The sequence below is a fragment of the Haliaeetus albicilla genome, chromosome 7 (genome assembly GCF_947461875.1).
Source record: "Haliaeetus albicilla chromosome 7, bHalAlb1.1, whole genome shotgun sequence".
In the NCBI taxonomy this organism is placed as follows: domain Eukaryota; kingdom Metazoa; phylum Chordata; class Aves; order Accipitriformes; family Accipitridae; genus Haliaeetus; species Haliaeetus albicilla.
Window position 1 is genome coordinate 24,204,292 of NC_091489.1, and position 18,957 is coordinate 24,223,248.

At 37.7% G+C, this 18,957-nt stretch overlaps 1 protein-coding gene across 28 annotated transcripts in view; it reads left to right on the top strand.

Moving 5' to 3' along the window:
• EPB41L2 (erythrocyte membrane protein band 4.1 like 2) overlaps positions 1 to 18,726 on the top strand; it is a 120,366-nt gene extending 101,640 nt beyond the window's left edge. For 6 of the 28 annotated variants that reach the window (XM_069787328.1, XM_069787327.1, XM_069787343.1 and 3 more), the window contains 9 exons: positions 274 to 378; positions 3,306 to 3,452; positions 4,559 to 4,612; positions 4,820 to 5,380; positions 7,303 to 7,425; positions 7,932 to 8,030; positions 10,124 to 10,204; positions 12,902 to 13,040; positions 17,472 to 18,726. In XM_069787328.1, the coding sequence (XP_069643429.1) occupies positions 274 to 378; positions 3,306 to 3,452; positions 4,559 to 4,612; positions 4,820 to 5,380; positions 7,303 to 7,425; positions 7,932 to 8,030; positions 10,124 to 10,204; positions 12,902 to 13,009 (1,278 nt within the window). In that variant the 3' untranslated portion in view covers positions 13,010 to 13,040; positions 17,472 to 18,726. The remainder of the gene's footprint in view (positions 1 to 273; positions 379 to 3,305; positions 3,453 to 4,558; positions 4,613 to 4,819; positions 5,381 to 7,302; positions 7,426 to 7,931; positions 8,031 to 10,123; positions 10,205 to 12,901; positions 13,041 to 17,471) is intronic. The other 22 variants (XM_069787332.1, XM_069787338.1, XM_069787349.1 and 19 more) reach the window with 12 other exon arrangements.
• The last annotated feature ends 231 nt before the right edge of the window (positions 18,727 to 18,957 follow it).

Genomic DNA, 18,957 nt, shown 5'->3' on the forward strand with positions numbered 1-18,957 from the left:
TCATTTAATAGCTCTAAATATCTTTTTGGTTAAAATAAGACATTTATATAAAAGTGTAACTTAATTTTTGTTATGTGGTTGTGTGTATTTTCTGTGTTGACTTCTTTGTATTGAAGTTGAGGCCCTGCCAAGTTCTTTTATCTCTGTAATTTTTTTTCCTCATCTAGTATGTTCTGTCACTTTAAGATGGTTTGGTTTTATGTTTATGTATAGTGTGTGTCTGTCTTATTGCTTGTTGATTTAAACTGGTTTTATAAAATGAAAACCAAATAGAAGAAAGGAGACCACATTTTCCAAGTGAAAACACTGCCTGGGAAGGAGAAGCAATGGACTGCAATGCCATGGATTGCTGGAGCAAAACCAGAGGAGACCAATAAGGTGGCTGCCCTGAAACCTACTGCCTTTTTGCTGTATCTGCTGTGGGCTAGCTTGGGCACTTCTTTCTCCCCCCCCCCCCCCCCCCCCCCAATGGAGATAACTTTTTTAAGCCAGTACTGAAAGGAGAAGGTTGAGTTGTAAACCAGGATCCATGTGTGTGTGTGTATATGTGTATATATATATTTTTTTATATATATATATATATACACACATGAATGCCAGCAACATTCTGCTTAGAGCACCAAACTAGCTATGAAGTTCTGAATGGCTACTGTTTGAAAAGAAAACCAATTTTTCACCAGAAAATTACCGTATTTTATGTGACTAGGATGACAGCAAAACATGTATTTCCATTCTATATGGAAATAATTGTCTGCAGTTATTTGACACTTCACACAAGAACTTTTGCTTTATCTGTTCACTATGTAATCATTATTCAAATCAATAACGCTGTAGAAGCAGCTTCATTTCAAAGGCAACCTGGTTCTGAGTACCTCCACACTTCCATACCTCTCCTTTCATCCAGAGAAAGAGTGAAGTTTTCTCCCCTATAAGCTGATTTAACATCTATGCAGTGAAAAACGCTATATAACCAGTGGGACTACTAGCAGTGTGATAGTGATGATGGGTAGCAATTATGATGTTGCTTTTTTACATCACTTTTGGACTATTTTCCACCACCTAGGAATTGGGACAAAGGTAGGTTAATGTAAAGCTGTCAGTCCTAGTTCAGTAACATATATAAATATGAATATTGGGAAACAGTATATTTCCATCCTAAATTATTTGTTGATGGATAGAAGTTTGTGTTCAAATGTTTTGCTACCCCCAATTTATAAACTTGCTGGTATTAGTAGACTAATACATTGCTCAGTCCTATTCCTGGACTGTATGTTTCCTTGCCTATCTTTTAAGATAGTTGGACAATAGACGAGAATAAAGCAGGGATACCACTGCTAATAGTCTTTCTTTTCTTCTTTCTTTTGCTCCAGTGAAAATACTTGCAAATTGGTCATTTTCTGTGTATGAGAAATGTTATTTTGGGTACATCTTGTTTGTGCCACTATACTTCTGTATGACTGTACTCCCACAAATGCACAGCATCTGTGACTTAATTATAACAGAAATTGTGACACTTTGATATGTATGTCACAAATATGTGAAATGTTGTTATGTTATGGATACCCACAATTTTTTTTTTTTTTAATCCATCCCTCCCACTTGTAAACAGTATTTCATGTTAGTGTATATGACTATGTACCAGAAGGAATTTGCCAGGAATTTAAACATCTGTACAGGCTGATACATTATTGTAACTACAGTACTTTGATGAAAAGTGCCAATTCTATACATTTAATCATTTTTACTAAATGCCTCCTGAGGGAACAGGGGTTACGTTATCAAACAAATTGTGTAATTAGAGTTTTCCTTCTAAAAGATTAGAAGACCTAAAAATTTGAAGGTGGTAAAATGCAAAAAGATGGGTTGTGTGTGCCTGTCTTTAATTACATACATATGTGGGGAGAGAGGGAAAGAGACAGACACAGTCTGATCACATGCCACATAAAGATGTCCTGTTCCCCCCCCCCCCTTTTTTTTTTTACTGCTTTGAGTCGTTAGAAAACATGTGGTACCCGAGTACGGTAGGAGTATCATGAACATTTTTTACTTTTGATGTAATCTATTAATAGATAAACATTTATTGGGCATGGTAAACTAGGGAAAGAAAGTGGGAGCTAGGAACACTTTGCCCGGATGGATATTGAATGTTGCATGAGGGCAGATTTAATAATTTGCATTCACATTAACTTTTCTTAACCACCTTTGAAATCTACTTAAAAATTCATTGTAGGGAAAAAATATAGGTGTTCTTTTTCTTTTCCTTCTCTGTTCTTCTGCATGCCATATGTGTTGTAGTATATGTACAGTAGCATGGTGTAACTTACGTCAGTTCAGATTCTACACCGCTACTCACAGAGTCCACATGGACTGCAGTTGTCTGCATGGCACCTTGGCTTTCCTCTGGCGTGTGCTTCTGCTGCAATTGTCTGTAGTGCTGTTCTCTAAGACAGAAGTGTATCTTACTGAATGTTGTCAAAATGTGTGTTATGTCCATGTTAGGCATTTGTTAGATTATTGGCTTTTTATTTTAACTGGTTTTACTTCTACCTTAGTACAAGAGCTCATGGAAGGAAAACTGGAATAAAGACTTTTTAGCCTTTTCAGAGGCTTGTACCCACATGAACTTTGTTTGCTTTACCGTACAGATTTATCGTACTACAGAAAATAAGCCAGACTATGAACGTAATTTATGCTTTAAAGCAGCACACCCTTTTAACATATGTTTGAATAAAACAAGTTTTCCCGGTAGGATGGGAAAGGCTTTTTGAAAACAGATTCTTTAACAGAAACGAATTTGCTTAGTTTACTTAAGCATTTGCAAAACATGTATGTAACATATAAAGAAAACCTCGTTTCAGCGTTGTGGGTGTGTATTGTGCAAAGCAAACGTATCTGACTGCCCTGAAGCTCTGAGCCAATTAGGCATCAGAAGGTGTTAAAACTGGATTTTTAAAAGGGAAAGATCCCAGGGGGAATCAATACAGAATTACTGCCTAAGCAAACGGTTCTCTTTGGAAAATCCGCGGCAGCGTTAATGTTTTTAACTTTTATAGCGTGATATGCGTGGTGGAGAGATGCAGTATTAGAGCACGAGTGCGTGGCGTGGGGACAGCGGCGTTCTGTCCCGTCTGTCGGCGTGTCGCCTCTCGGCGTCCGTGCGTCCCCCGTCCCTGCTCCTACAGCGTCCTCCCAGCCGAGTCCTGTTCCTCGTCGCGTTTCTCTCTTGCCAGACCTTTCCTTTGTAGGTGGCTGCCGCTCCTCCGTCACTGTTTAATTCTGTCCTTTCCCTTTTCTAACTCGTCTAGAGCCTAGAAGAGGAGATAACGTCCATTTTGTTTAGTAAGGAGGGCTTCCGCGCTGGCACCGGAGGGCCCTTCGCCGCCGCCAGCGTGGGGCCAGCAGAGGGCGCTGCGGGGGAAGAGACCGCCGCCTCGGCCGCGCCGCCGCCCCAGGTGCTCCCCCCCGCCCCGCCGCCGCGCTCCTCCCGCCTGCGCCGCCGCCGCCGGCTTCGGAACGGTGGGGGCCGGGCGGGCCACCTGCCCGCGGGCGCGGGCTCCGGCCCCTCTGCGGGGACCTGCCGACCCCCAAAGCCGTAGAGAGGCCGGAGCGGCGGCCTGCAGCCTGCTTCTCGCGTGTCAGAGCCGGTAAGCTGGTCGCTTCTTTGAAGAGGGGAGAGCGAGCCGGCTAGCGAGCTCAGTTCGAAGTGCTGGCTGGTGCCTGGTTAAGCTTCACCGGGAAGGCTGGCTCACGCCGGGCAGGTGCTTTCCTTGGTCAGCAGCAGTAAAAGCTAGGATTAAGTCACAGATGATGTGTCGGCTTTTGTGTTCTTACTGTTCCAACTCAAATTTTGCTGCAGACTGGTCACTAAAAATACGTCAGATCAAAAAAACCTACCTAACACGTAATTTACGGGGGGCTGTCTGGGATAGCCATCACAGATCGTTTTGTTACGGAACGAGTACTAATAAAACTGCTTTAAGCTCATCAGTTGGCCTCCAAACTGCATCCTCATGGGATCATCTTGGTAATCATGTATTGCCGTTCTGACAACACACCACCCTAAACAGTCTCCCGCTTGTTACCTATTAAGTTTCATAAAGTAACAGACCAAAGATGAACAACTAATAAAAATCTTACAATAAAGTCTCTTTTTATTCTGTGTGATGATAAACTGATAGTAGAGTACTAAACAGGTTTGTTTCGGTTTTGGTTTTTTTACTGCCCCTTAATATTATTTATTCTTAATTCCTGATTTAACTGAGAGAAATAACTGCCTCAGTAGCATCATTGCCCAGTGCATTCATGCTTTTATTTTCGGTCTTTCATAATTAAATTCTTATCCCAATTAATAATGTCCATAATTCTTACCTACTTTTGAATGGAATATTTCCATCAAGTGGAAGGAAATGAGCACAGTCCTATGTGAATCTTGCAGTGAATACACAGTGTCTGTCTAGTATCATGTATATACATTCTTAAAAGCTTGCTTGGAGAGTGTTGCGCTGTTGAAAGGGGTTATGCATTGATTTTTGTCCTCTGATTGCTTTTTGTTTCACAGAGACATGCTACCAGAGCAGAAGGGCCTTGTACTGGAGTCAGCGATGCTGATAAGGTTCTACTGATTTTTTCCATAGTTAAATTTGGCTCTAACTCTTCCAATCCATCTTCATTCTTTCTTTCCTTCCTTTTTCAGCTAACCATCACAACCATCTTTTGTCTTCTACATGACATGAACCAGACATCAGCTGATTTTGTTTCCATCATTTTAATTTATTCATATACTCTACTTTTGTTTTTCCTCATCCGTGTTTTTGTGCAGAGTTCACATGAGACTCTGGACATAGTGGAGGAGAAGAAGCAGGCAGAGGTTGGGATAGAAGAAACACTAGTCGTAGATGAAACCAACAAAGGGAAAATGCAAGTTGCCACTGATGCTGGGGAAACATGTAAGGTGGAACATCTGTCAAAAAAGGACTCTTCATCATTGCCATCAGATAGTAGCAGCAGCAGCAGTAGTAGTGAGAGTGAGGATGAAGAGGTGGGAGAATACCAGCCACATCATAGGGCAATTGAGGAAGTCATCAGGGAAGAACAGGAAGAAGAGGAAGACATGAAAAAGAAAGAACATGAAGAAAAAATACAGCATGTGGAAGCCACACCAGAAGGCAGTAAACTAAATGTACCAGTTGAGCACACACAAGTTACAGCTGAAGATTTGGTCCAGGAAAATGCAGTTACCATAGCTACAGAAGAGAAGAATTTGTCAGAGGAAATTAAGCAAGATTTAGGTGAAGAAAAAGAGGAAGAACAGCTCAAACTCAATGGAGATGTGTCTCATGTTGACATTGATGTTGCACCACAAATAATTTGTTGTTCTGAGGTAAATGGTAGAACAGTTTGACAACTAGATTAAGCAGAGATCTTTCTTGGGGTGAAAATATACCTGCCTTTCTTCTTCTCCTATTTCTCCAGCTCTTCAGGCATCCAACAAGATTCAGATCATTTGGAAGGGGAAACCATTGATGAGCAGTGAAATTCTGTCTCCTTCAGTTATGGTTTCTGACTTTTTGCTAGAACTGAGTGAGAATCACCAGTAAGGCAAACCTTCCGAAGACTGACATCTCCTTTTTATCTCTCCCTTATTTTATATGCACATACATAATGTATATTTATTATTTACATGTTTCCAATGTTTTAAGTCTCGTCTTGTCTATTTGTCAATTGTTTTTGACACGTCCATGACATGTAATTGTGATTGGAAAACTATTGGCAATTGAAATTAGAAAACACCCGTCACAAATTTTTGTTGTTCCCCCCCCCCCCGCTTTTCTTGCCTTTTTTTTTTTTTCTTTTTAAAAATGTTAGGGATTTATAGACTAGAATAAGTATGGCTAGAAATCGCATAGGTGAGAGCACTGCATTGTAAAGGGGTGAGGCATATATCACAATCTTACTGTGAAGTCTTCTAGTGAAGTAGGTATTTAGGGAAGCATGCATGGGTTCCAGTCACTATGAGTTGTTTTAAGCCAAATAAGGTTGAAGGGCTCATTACTGGCCAAACTTTACAAAGAAGCAGAAGGGGAAAAAATGAAGCGCAGGGATGCGTCTCTTTGTAATGTTGTCATGATCTTCTGCTGGGTTTTTCAACAATTGGGTTGGCTACAATTTTTCCCAGTTAATCTACCTGCTTGTTCTTGTAATGGTGGGAATTTTTTTTTTTCCTTTGCACTTAAATGCAAACACCTTCCTTCTTTTGTTGTCTTTTGCATACACAGGTGGTCTGATTAATGATGTGAAAGAATTAGTTTATAAGATATAACTGTAGAAGTTGCAGAGACCCACACTTCCTAAAAATATAGCTAGTTTGGAGGAAGAGGAGAAAGTCTGCTGTGTGTGCAAGTGTGTGTGAGGGAAAGGAAGGATTTTTTTTTTCTTTCCCTTGGGATTTCCCCCCATGTGCATCCAAAACCAATGGGAGATAGCCACTGATGCCTCTATAAAAACATCAAAAGGCTTTTACTATATATATTTTTTTTAAGTTCCTAAATATATTGAAAATTTGCTCCAATAAGTCAAGTCGCAAGTTCACTGGCTTACAGACCCCTGGTTAATTGCTTTCTTTGCAATATTGCAGAGAACACGACTAGCTAACTCTAAATGGTTAAAATGGCTTTTTAGAATTGTTGTCAAAGAAGCCATTGATTTCCAGAATTATTACTTTGACTGTAGACTGCTTAAAAGCCAGTTGTCAAAGTTGTTTTTCTGTTCCAGAAGTAGTACGTATTAAAAAGATAAACTTTTACGTAATTTCCTTGGAATTTCTAGTCCTTATTTGCAGTTTGACTGAGCAATGATAGGTATTTTCCCAGATTAGTTCTAATATGAAGCTTATCCAGCTGAGCTAGCGATCAGCTTCTTTATGCAAACTAAGATATTATTATTATTATTATTATTGTTATTATTATTTTGCCCTAGTGATGCTCTTTTACACATTTTCAGTACAAGTGTTGCAGCTTGGTTTTAGCAGTTGCCTTCTGTAATATGTCCCGTTGGCTGAAACACAGAACTTTGGCAAGGTTATTAGGAGATTAAATTTTTCTACCATGTTATGTAGATACTAGAGGTCTCCTGTATTAGCCTTCATTTCACTTTGCTTATTTTTTGCATGCTTTTTGATTGGGAAGACAGTCAAATGCTTACCTTATTGTTACTATTTTCTTGCGGTTTTGGTTGTGTTTTCTTGGTCCACTTTACAAACATTCTTCTGTCTTTTGAATTGATTGGTTATTTCTTGCACCACAGCCTCCAGTAGTGAAAACAGAGATGGTAACCATTTCAGATGCCACACAGAGAACTGAAATCTCCACTAAAGAAGTTCCAATTGTTCAAACAGAAACTAAAACTATCACATATGAATCTCCACAGGTATGGTGACTGGGTTATTATATTGTTTGCAAGCTGGTTTTTATTCCTGTTACTTGTAGATCAAAATAGATAATGTCCAAAAAATGCTTTTCAAAAAACTATACTTTTTTTCTAGCAGCTAAGATTATACTTTGGCTATGAATTAGGTAAATGAAATGTTTGTAGACAAAGCAGTGTTACTTCTGAAGTTCTCAGTGGTTTTTTTTATATAAGGACTTAACTGCTGTCTGCAAATGTATAACTCATATTTAGTTTTGGAAACTTGATTAAAACATGTCATTGCTCCTGAAAGGAACGTGTAACTTTATTCATAAATTTTCCACAAGAATGAACCATAACAGTCTTACATGACTCAGTAACTTGGATAGTTTCTATTTAGATTTCAGTTCTAACTGAACTAAAGAATGTGTTTAGTAAGAAAACCAGCTTTTTCTCCTGTGAAAACAAAGCTTTTAAATGCCAAAATACAAAAATACCTTTTTTTTTTTTTTTTTTTTGCCTTACAGTTTGATGGCAGTGCTGGCGGCAATGCTGGTGTGCTGCTGAGTGCACAGACAATTACATCAGAGTCAATTTCTACTACCACAACTACACACATCACAAAGGTAAAATAGAATAATGTCTCTCTGAACTAAAATAACCCAAACCCTCAAAATAAAGTCTTACATGAAGCTTTTCATATATCTGCTAATTTATTGAAGAAAACTGACTTGAAATGGATTGGATTAATCCCAGGCACGTGTGAGAGTTAATCCTTCTGTGCCCAGATTTTGAACAGAGAAGCCCTAATGAATAAGTAGCAATATCTGGTAACAGGACAGGGAAAGGGAGAAAAATATGATTCAGTTTTCAGCACTTCATATAGGTCTTATTTCTGTGTTTGACAAATGGGTATGTACCTAAATTTCTACAGTTTTGGTCCTGTCATCACTCTTTGTTAATGTAACTGATTTGTCTGAGGTCTGCAGGAGCCATGCTAAAGGCATCAGTTATAAGGATGAAGTGAAACAATGTTTTCTCAGCCTCTGTGTTGATGATCCTTGTGCTGCTAGGTTTAGACCATATTTAAAAACAGATCATACCACTAGATTACTTTGCAAGCATATTTTGATGCTGAATTATGTGCTCTGCAAGTCCATGCTTGAAAAGGAAAGGAAAACTCAGTGTTAACAGGACATCACATCTGTTTCAGTCTCATGTAATGTTTCATGCCAGAGCATTTTAGAACTACCAAAGCATGATGATGCTGATGATTATTCTTATTATTAATTTATGTAAATATTTATAAAATTTCAGGTGTGTCCCAGCAACACAGTTTTGAATGCTTGTCTTTGAACTCTTCACATAATTTTCCAAGAAATTTACAGAAAGCATTGTTTAGGGTAAAGCAGAAGGGAGGAGGGAAACATAAGGTGTGAGTTTGGGATTTTTTCCCCCCAAGACAAAGAAGCTTCACATCATCGTAGAGTGGAACAATAATTCACTGCTCATTGGGTATATATTCAGTATATGTATTCTAAAGGTTGAAATATTCTTAAGATTGAAAGTTGTATTCACAGAATGACAGTGGAAGGATTATGTTGGAAAGTTGTCAGATAAATCACATGAAATAGAGTAAGCTCAGAATTTAAAATGTGTATGTTTTGTTATACAGACTAGTCAACAGGTCCTTTTCAGTTTCCTGTTCCCTTTTGGAATCATTAAGCCACCACCATTTTAGGAAAAAGTCTTTATTCAATAAGTTGTGCTACCACAGCTAGAGGGGGGAGGGTTAAAAAAGTGTACATTCACTTGTCAAGTTCAGATGTCAAATAATGCTGCTTTTTGGAAAGAGCCACTAAAGAAAATGGTTTCAGTCTTGTCTTTCACTTAAAAAAATACTGGGATTACCACAATGCACCAGATCCTTATCTTTTCTTACCAACTGCTTATCGTCAATTTAAAAGACACTCTAAATTTTCTAAACTTTCTGTTTTACATCCCAAACTGTTCGTTATTGATAAAGTGATCTGCCAAAATAGTTTTAATATTCTAATGGTGTTCTTAACATTTGAATCTTTCCTAGTACGGTTAGTGTATCTTTAGTAGTAGTTTATTCTTTTCTTTTATACAGGCTGATTTTTTTTTTTTTTAAAAAGCATATAATATGATTTCTGTGAGAGTTTTTCTGTAAGCTAAAATGTTTCAATCATGAGAGTAAGAAATAAAGCACAAGATTATTTCCATCAGCAATGTGAAATATGTTGAAAATATCTCACTAAGGTCCATGAACAGCAGAACTGAAAACCAAATTGTTTTTGTATTTAATGGCATAGGATTCTTCAGAGACTGAGAAGAGGCCCATGATAGATGGGTTGAAATCAAAGAAAAGACTCCTAGAATTTTCGTGTTGCCAGATTTATGTGGTGGAAGAAGCTGGAATTCCAGTTTGTCTGCATATCTAGATCTGTTCAAACTTGGGCTCCAGTAACAGAAAGAATTCTCTATGGCTTGGTTTTTATCAAGTTTAGCAATTACTAGAATGTGACTAACTGCATAACTGAAAAAGGAAAGGATGATTTAGCACCAAGAATATTTACTACTAATTGCAACTCAGTCACAGGAATTTATTTGTTTCAGTGCAACAGAAAGGAGTGCTTTGTGGCAATATGGAATAATTACAATGATGTTTTCTTCCTTTTTTTTGTGCCAACTGTAGATGGTAAAAGGTGGGGTATCAGAAACAAGAATTGAGAAGCGCATTGTCATTACTGGAGATGCAGATATTGACCATGATGAGGTGAGTATGTAAGCTGTTAACACTTACAGTGTGCTTTTGTAGTCCAGTGAGATCTAGATGATATTTCAGAAACCTGAAATAAGAGAAAGGTAGAGAAGTTGAATAAGAGGACATAGAAAGACCCTGAGACTGTTAATTGTGGCAAAGTTGTTAAGCAATCACATTTTGTGAATAAGGAGCCTTTAGAATACAACTGAAAGAAAAACAGCATTCGTAACTCTGCATCATAGATCATGTGAATGGATTTCTTACTATTTCTAAAGGGATTGCTTTCTTTGGAAGAGACAATTTATTTAGTGCTGCTTTTGCCATTTGGGAGGAAAAGCATTACTAAAATAATCTTATTTCGATACATTAATCTGGATAGATGGGAGTTTCTACTGAATTGTGCCAGCAACATCTGAGTGCAGCACTCGTTTTGACTGAAAGCTTTGAAATATATGAAAGCATAAACTGCTCAAATTTAAAAAATAGTGTTTGACTTGTATATATAAAATTCTGTATAACAAAAGTAATTGTTGATCTTCTGGAATCTTATCTAAGTACCTTTCATCTCTATTGGTACCAAAGCAGTATTTTACAATGCCTTAGAAACTAAGGTTAAAATCTACCTGCCCAGTTAAGAAGGCTGAATTCGAGCAGTACACAGAAAAATAATTGAGAAAGTGCAATTGTCTTTGTAGCGATGATGACACAATTTTTATTGGTTTTGATCTGAAAAACTATAGTAACAAAGTCAATCAACAGTCACTGGATAATACAAATGGAAAAGCCTAGCTTCTGCATAAAGTTGCAGTGAATCCAATTCTAACTTTATGAAAGCTACACAAATCAACATAACAGGATTTAATTTAACTTCTTAATTGTAATATACTGAGAGCTCTCAGGGAATTTAATTTCACATTTTGATTTGCCTCCAGAAAGTGGCTCTTGACAGGTTGAATCTCTTCTTGAAACTCATAATTAAATGACAGGGCTGTTCAACGTCAGGCATGGCTCTTGTTTGCCTTGACACACGTTCAGTGCACTTCAGACATCTGGAAAGGTCACACAATACCTTTAGTATACCAGACAATTCTCTAAGCCCTTCTTTGTTTTGAGATAAGTGGGTAATCAAGTAAAAAATGAAATTATGAAAAAGGAAGTACAAAATACAGTTTTAATCACTGAAGTTTAAAGCAGCAGTGAGCAGCTTTTAAGAGATTTAAGAAATCTCTACCCCTTTTTCTTCAGTGGATATGGAGCTCTTTAAATGCACAAACTACATGCTGGATGTTTATTCTTTTGTCTTTTAGCTCCCTAAAACTCATCACTAAAACTTTTTTCAACAGGAAAATAGTATTTTAATTTGGAGTTTCAGAATACAGATGCTTGTATTGTTGTAATTTAACAATTAGAGACATAAGGTTTTTGTATTGTTTATGATTTGATTAAAAACACTGATTCTTAAATCTCAGCAGCCACTTTCTTTTAAATCCTCATTTGTACTACAGAGATTACACTTGGCTTATTGTAAAAGATGAACTAATAAAAAATTGTTAGGATTAATACATCAGCAAATGTCTGTATTGTACCAATGCACACTGTGTATTCTTCTGTACATATTTCCTTAATAGGATTTCAGATTCATTATGATATAATAGTTAAGGTGGCTAATGGTGATGTTTCCAGTCTCTCTTCAGAGTTAGTTATTTCATCTCCCACTTACCACCAATGGCTCGGGAAATTGTAGCTTTTCTAAATTAAGATAAACTTTTTTGTTGCATTATATTTTTCTTGCTCTTTCTAGTATATTTGGGGTTTTTTTTAGTTGTGGTTGATACTAAGGTGAACAGTGAGCTTGCTGTTGCCTCAGAATGCCTTCCAGTTTCTTTTTTTGTTTTTTCTTGTGTTGGGTTCCAACAGTAGTACAGCTCACTGAAATAAGATTTAGATCAGAGGAAGGTTCCAGGTGCTTTTTTGCCTGTTCTGCCTCAGAGGGTGCTCTTATGTGGTTGACTGTAAAGCCTTGTGTAGAATAGAATAGAATAGAATATTTCAGTTGGACTCGTCCAACTGCCAGCTGTGTATATTGGAACATCTCTTAAGAAGATAAAATTTCTTAAAATGTGGAGGGGGGATTATAAGAAACTGAATAATACTTCTATTTACACTTCCATGAGTTAAGCTAGAGAGAGTTCTCTTAAACTAGAAAAAGGAGAAAAAGGAGATTTTTGTAATGAGAAAGAAATTTCTGTTATGATCTTCTTCCAGAATTTCAGTACCATACTTCGTACACATTCCAAAGTATCTTTCCATTTTGTTCAGGAAACTGAAGGGCACTCTTATTTTTTCGTACTGTGTACATTCTTGTGAAATCTATTTGCTAGATATGTTGCAGAAGTTCAAAAACTTCTGGGGTATAAGAATACTTTTTGTCTTCTGGAATGAGCTAGAGGTACAGGATAACTTTATGGTTATTGGTTACTTCCTGGAAATTTTGGTGAATTTTTAGCGGGGGGGGGGGGCGTGTTTTGGGGGTTGGTTGGTTTTGGGTTTTGGGGGTTGGGGTTTTTTTACCCCTGAGCCCTCTGAAGTTCAGGAATTTAGAGTTCTGAACAATTATAACCAAAATTCCAATGCTTCTTTCCCATTCTGTGGTTCCACATGAATGTCCTTTTGCTGTTATTGAGTTACATATTTCAAATACATTTGCAGGCCCTGGCACAGGCAATCAAAGAAGCCAAAGAACAGCACCCTGATATGTCTGTCACAAGAGTGGTGGTGCACAAAGAAACTGAACTTGCTGAGGAAGATGAAGAGTAAGATCAAAAATGCCCTCAAGCAAATACTTCAGGTAAGCTTATGTATGTAGTTAACTGTCGTGGTTTAACCTCAGCCAGCAACTAAGCACCACGCAGCTGCTCACTCAATCCCCCCCCCCCCCCCCCCCCCCCAGTGGGATGGGGGAGAGAATTAGGAAAAAAAAAAGTAGAACTTGTGGGTTGAGATAAGAACAGTTTAATAGGACAGAAAGGAAGAAAATAATAATGATAATAAAAACAATAATAAAATGACAATAGTAATAAAAAGGATTGGAATATACAAAACAAGAGATGCACAATGCAATTGCTCACCACTCACCAATGATGCCCAGTTAGTTCCCGAGCAGTGATCCCACCAGGCCTACTCCCCCCAGTTTATATACTGGACATGATGTCACATGGTATGGAATACCCCTTTGGCCAGTTTGGGTCAGCTGCCCTGGCTGTGTCCCCTCCCAACTTCTTGTGCCCCTCCAGCCTTCTTGCTGGCTGGGCATGAGAAGCTGAAAAATCCTTGACTTAGTCTAACCACTGCTTAGCAACAACTGAAAACATCAGTGTGTTATCAACATTATTCTCACACTAAATCCAAAACACAACACTGTACCAGCTACTAGGAAGAAAATTAACTCTATCCCAGCCAAACCCAGGACATTAACATAGGAAAATGTAGCAACAGTTTTCTGTTGCGTTGTGTAATAAAAGGCTTGAAATATCTGGGGTGTCTTTGATACATGCTATCACAAAATGGTGAGTTGAAACAGGCACTAATAGTAGACTGTTAGCATAAGAATTTTTATCTCAAGTCCAATCTGACATTAATTGTAATTATATCTTGGTTGTTTAGCAGGAAGACTACATGCAGTTCCCAGTAGTGAAAGGGCACACCTGGACATTTTAATTTAGTCAGCTAATTCTTAGTCCTAAGCACACTGCAATATTTAACCTTTTATCGTTTTCCCAGGCAAGGAGGTAAATACCTTGCAAACTCAAGTTTTAAAGACTCTTACTGGTTGAAAGAGGTATTTGAAGGAATGTCAGTTTATTAGGCCCTCATTTCTAGGAATGAAAAAAAGAAAAACAAAAAAAACCCCTGCCCTCCTTGATGTATTCAACAGAAGGATCAGAATGAACACTGAATAAACCTGCTGCTGCAGTAGTTATAGGCTAATGTCTTAAAGCTCAGTAACCATTTGGGAGTATAAAGCTTCACATTTCCTTTGCTTGTCACACTGGGTGATGTAATGAAACTGCAGCTTCAGATTTTGCAGACTTGATGGTTTTGTTAATTGTAGATTCAGATTCAGGGGAAAGGTTTCATTTGGCATGGTTAAATAACAATAGGAGAGATTAAAAAATAAATGATGTTTAAAAAGCAATGTTTTAAGCCTTCATTGGGAGACATCTTAGTTTCTACTGATGAGTCTCTGTATTTAGCTAGAAGAGCACAGGTGTTATTGGCACATCTCAAGGGAATACTGGTTTAGTACAACTTTAAGTTTTTAATATGCGTTTAGATCAATGTTAATGTAGGGGGAGACCAGGTAAAAGAGATAGATTTTGTATTTTTTAAAGAAATTACATGATTCTTATTTCCTCAGTTCAGTAACTTATACAATGACAGTGGTGGCCCATGGAGAAGAGTCCTAGGTCCTGTACAGGCATGCATTCCCTTAGTATTGAATGAAATTTTTTACCAAAGGAAACTACCTGTCATAAACTTCATCCTGCAGCTTCAGGAGACTTCTAGATATCATGAGCACTGTTCATGAAGTATTCATGAAGGAATATATGAAAAATGAGACACTGACTTGATTCCAAATTTGATGTAAACTACTATAAAGAGAGGAGGATGTATTTCACATAATCCTGATAATTTCTCATGTTGAGAAGATCAGTTTTATTCTTGTGCCCGAGTTTCCTAAGAGCTGAAGATTTCATTGTCAGGTATCACTTCTGTGATCCAGAGGAGAAAAGATGCAAGCTTCAAGGATATGAAGTGCACCTACTGAATGCTACTCTATGAAAGATGACCATTATCAAGGAATCCGAGTCTTCTGAACAAGTCACTGATCACAGATGCATATTTTCAGCTGAAAGACATAGGCTAAAGCCTTAGTTTATTTCATCTACCCACAAGTGTCTTGCTTTTCTTTCATCTGGATAGGAGTGGAGGGGCCACGTTGCCAGCTGTTGTCATGTATATGATCAGTTGGAGGCTTCATGTTGTGAGGTATTGGGGAGAGAGTGTTTCTCATCTGTTGGCAGAATTCTTGGTTCCCATCACTGCACACATCAACTCTTCTGGGAGTTGGTCCTGAACTCCTGCTACCTGCAGCACTGCGTAGAGCACATGCTGAATGCTGTGGAGAAGTCCATGAGGACAACAGTAGGATGCCTGCCCTCTGCCTGCAGACAGAAAGTTTACCCACCTTCTCCATCAAAGTGGTTCCGGTTGCCTTTTCTGGCCCTATACAGATTGTGCTAGAACTACAATGTTTGTTTTGATTATGTGAGTTCATAAATTGCCTTTTGGCCAGCTTTCCTCTGAGCTTGGTGAGAAGCTGGAGGTTTTACATCACAGTGGAGCTAAATTTGAGCTGCCCTCTGACAATTTCTTCAGTTTTGGTGAGATTATTGTGTGTTTGAAAAAGGAATGAAAAATTTTTGCTCATAACTGTGCAAACCAGGAAAACAACATGGATCAAGGCATTGCTTGGTCAACACTCACCGGGACATTAATGCTATAACATTAATACTTTTTTAATTTTTATAACATTATATAATGTTATAAACTGTGGAGATAACAAAGGGGGGTTGCTTGTGAGGGAGGATTGGGGAAAAGTTACCAAAAATTAGGAACTCTGCACAAATCTCTATGTTTTTTCACTGTACCTTTATTTCAGTGTTCAGTTGGATTTGTTTTGTAGCTTTGTTGCTTAGTGTCACTGAAAATGGGTATAGCATGTATGCTCCAGCTTTGTTTTGAAAGCACAGGAAAGGACATGGAACTGTACTGAACTGTGAGATAGGGATGTGTGGATGAATCCTCACATCACATAAATGCTCCAGAAGGGCTTGGAAAAATCCACATCACTTTTGAGAGAGCTATTAGTTTGTAGCAAGGAGAATGCCTGTGATTTTAGGTAATTTCAGTGGTCCATTGGTACACAGCAACATGAAACATGCACGCTCAAACCATCCATCTTGTATTTTCAGCATTTGCATAGCAGGATCTAAGGTAGAAAGATACACTGAGACAGCAGAAGAGATAATTTTGATTTACAAGGATTTACTATTATAATATGTGCTACCATCACATTTTTCATTTGTTACTAATCAGTGTGAAATGTGCCAGTTTCTTCATGCTACCTTAATCCAGAAAAGTATCTTTCAAATCAGTATTCAACATAATCTATCCCATATAAGTAATTACAATATCTTTTTTGAAGGGACTGTGTCATGGGAGGAAGAAACAATCTTGGCAGATTTGCACCACGTTATACATTAGTGACCGGCTGCAAAGTTGATTCTGATCCTTCATCAAATATTTAACTACTTTGTAAAAATTTTATTCAGAAAAAACTTTCAAAGAATTCCTTCCATCTGCTGAGGGTGGTTTTTTCTTTTTTGAGAAATATATACATTGTGGAATGGTGCTTGCAGTGTATTGGAGAGCATCAGATGTTCTTGTCTGAGTTTGCCAATTGCTTTACAGCTCTTGGTCCGAAATGCTTGTGAGAGAGTAAAAGAGGACTAATATGAAGACATTTCACCATTTGGCTCTTGTATTTGAGACCTGGTGATTTGACTGATGATGCCTTTCAGTTAAACATGAAGGAAAAAATTTAGTTGTCTAAACACAGGCCACCTGAATTGCCTTGAATATGTCTGCAGCTTGACCATCAAGAGCCGTATGCCCTCCTGTAGCAGCAACTGAAGGGCTGGTGGGACTGCAGAAACAGCTCTAGACAATTGTGTTTAGGCCTTGGAGTCATGCCACAAATTTTGATTAGTTGTTTCTAAGGTGATGAAAGCTCTGCCCCGATGACTATGGCAGTATTGTTTTTGTAGACTTGTTTTCTGTAATAAAACTGAGAGATATTACACTGATTCAGAGGGATTATTAATTGAACAAATATCTTCCTTTTTTTATTTTATTTATGAACTAGAATGTGGATTAAAATTTTCAGTAAACTGTGCAAGAGGTGACTATTAAAATACCATGAGAATTTTGGGGAGGGAGAAGATACACTAAAGCAGGAAAAGTATTGATAGAAACTGAATTACTGTTTACCTCATGAACAAAGGGGGCTTTAGTTGATGCAACATTTTTTTTATGAAATAACCTTCCCTCCAAATAACGTATATGGAAAAAATGACTTTTTGACTCTGCTGATGTGACATTCACATAGTATGTGTTATGAATGCTTAGGTAATCTTCCCCCTCCTTTTTCTTCCAGAAGTAAAAATGATACTGACGGTGACCGTGATCGTGAAGAACTGTAATCATTCCAAGTCATCACTACTCTACCGAATTCACCAAGCCTAGCAATGATGACCAGATGTTCAAGACTTAAATGCCAATACCAAACTCCATTTTAACATCTTTGGTCTATATTCCCTTACAATCCTTCTTGTTTATTTTTTATAACCACTTCTTAACACTCTTAGATTTTTTTTTTAAATGAAGTTTTAGAGGATATGATCTTCTTTTGCACAAATACTTGTATTTTTGAAGCTGATTCTTAATCATATGAAAGTGAACAAAAAAGAAGTCTGGAAAGCATTGTTCACTGGAGCAGGTAGTAATTGTGCAGGAAGGGGGATCTTTACTAATTTAGATATAGTTTTTTCCAAATATTTCAAGTGAAATCTCTTACTGGAGTAATTTACAGATATTTTTTTTTTCAGATTATTCAGGTAAATATATGGTATCACATAACAAAGATTTTTATAAAAATACAACATTTCCTAAAATTTGAAAAAATATATTTCTTTGCATAAATTTTATACTGATATCTCTGTAACTCTTTCTGTTCTAAGGTTCTCCTCTCTGTGGAGCAGAGATGGTGTGGCAGTCTATAGAGGAGAAAGAGTTGCAGACACATTTCTTCTGACTGAGCACTGTGTCGTTTTTGCACTTTGGTGCCAATGCTCAACTTTTTGCAGATGTTTTGCTGTCTGCAGCATTCCAGATAAGGAAAGAAGGAAGAACAAAATAGCTTTCTCTTCTTCCAACAAAAGATGATCTAGGCAGCTTAAAACCTTAGTGCTTTTTTTCTTACTGTGTCCAAATTTCAACACTTCCATTATTTGAATACATGTGTAGAATGCTCGCTTTCTATTAAACCTCACTGTCTTCATGTTAGAACTGACATTTCTGTTATTGAGAAGGTATACGTTTCACATGCTTCATCTAATGGTTGATGCAGGTTTTGGGGATACTGAGTAAAAGTGTAAGATGGGCTCCATTCATAAAGTAGTAAGACAGTACCATCATTTGAGACTGCCATTGAGAAAACCTGTTAATTATTTTGGATTTTATTTTTATTTTGTTCTTGCAGGGGAGTTGTTTGTTTCGGGGGGGGAGGGGGTTGCTGTTGACTCTGTGTATAGTTAAAATGCCAAATTAGATTTATAGCAGCTTGAAGTTGTATTAAGTGATATTTTGCTTTCTGTAATTCTGTTATAAAATAAAGTTGTTTATTCTCTGTATGACTTTTGGCACTCAGACATAAACTTGGAAGATATTTAAGGTGAGAGAGTCAGTTATGAGAACTGCAATTCTAGCTGCCACAGAACCTTGAAAAGCAGGGATTAGTACAAGTAGTCTCCAGGGTTACCAGAAGGGTGGCACAATTGTCTGGCTCCTAAAACTGATACTAAAGTATCAGTGGTTTTTAGACCTGTTCCAACAAGCATCCTGGTTTCTGTGGTTCGGAGAAG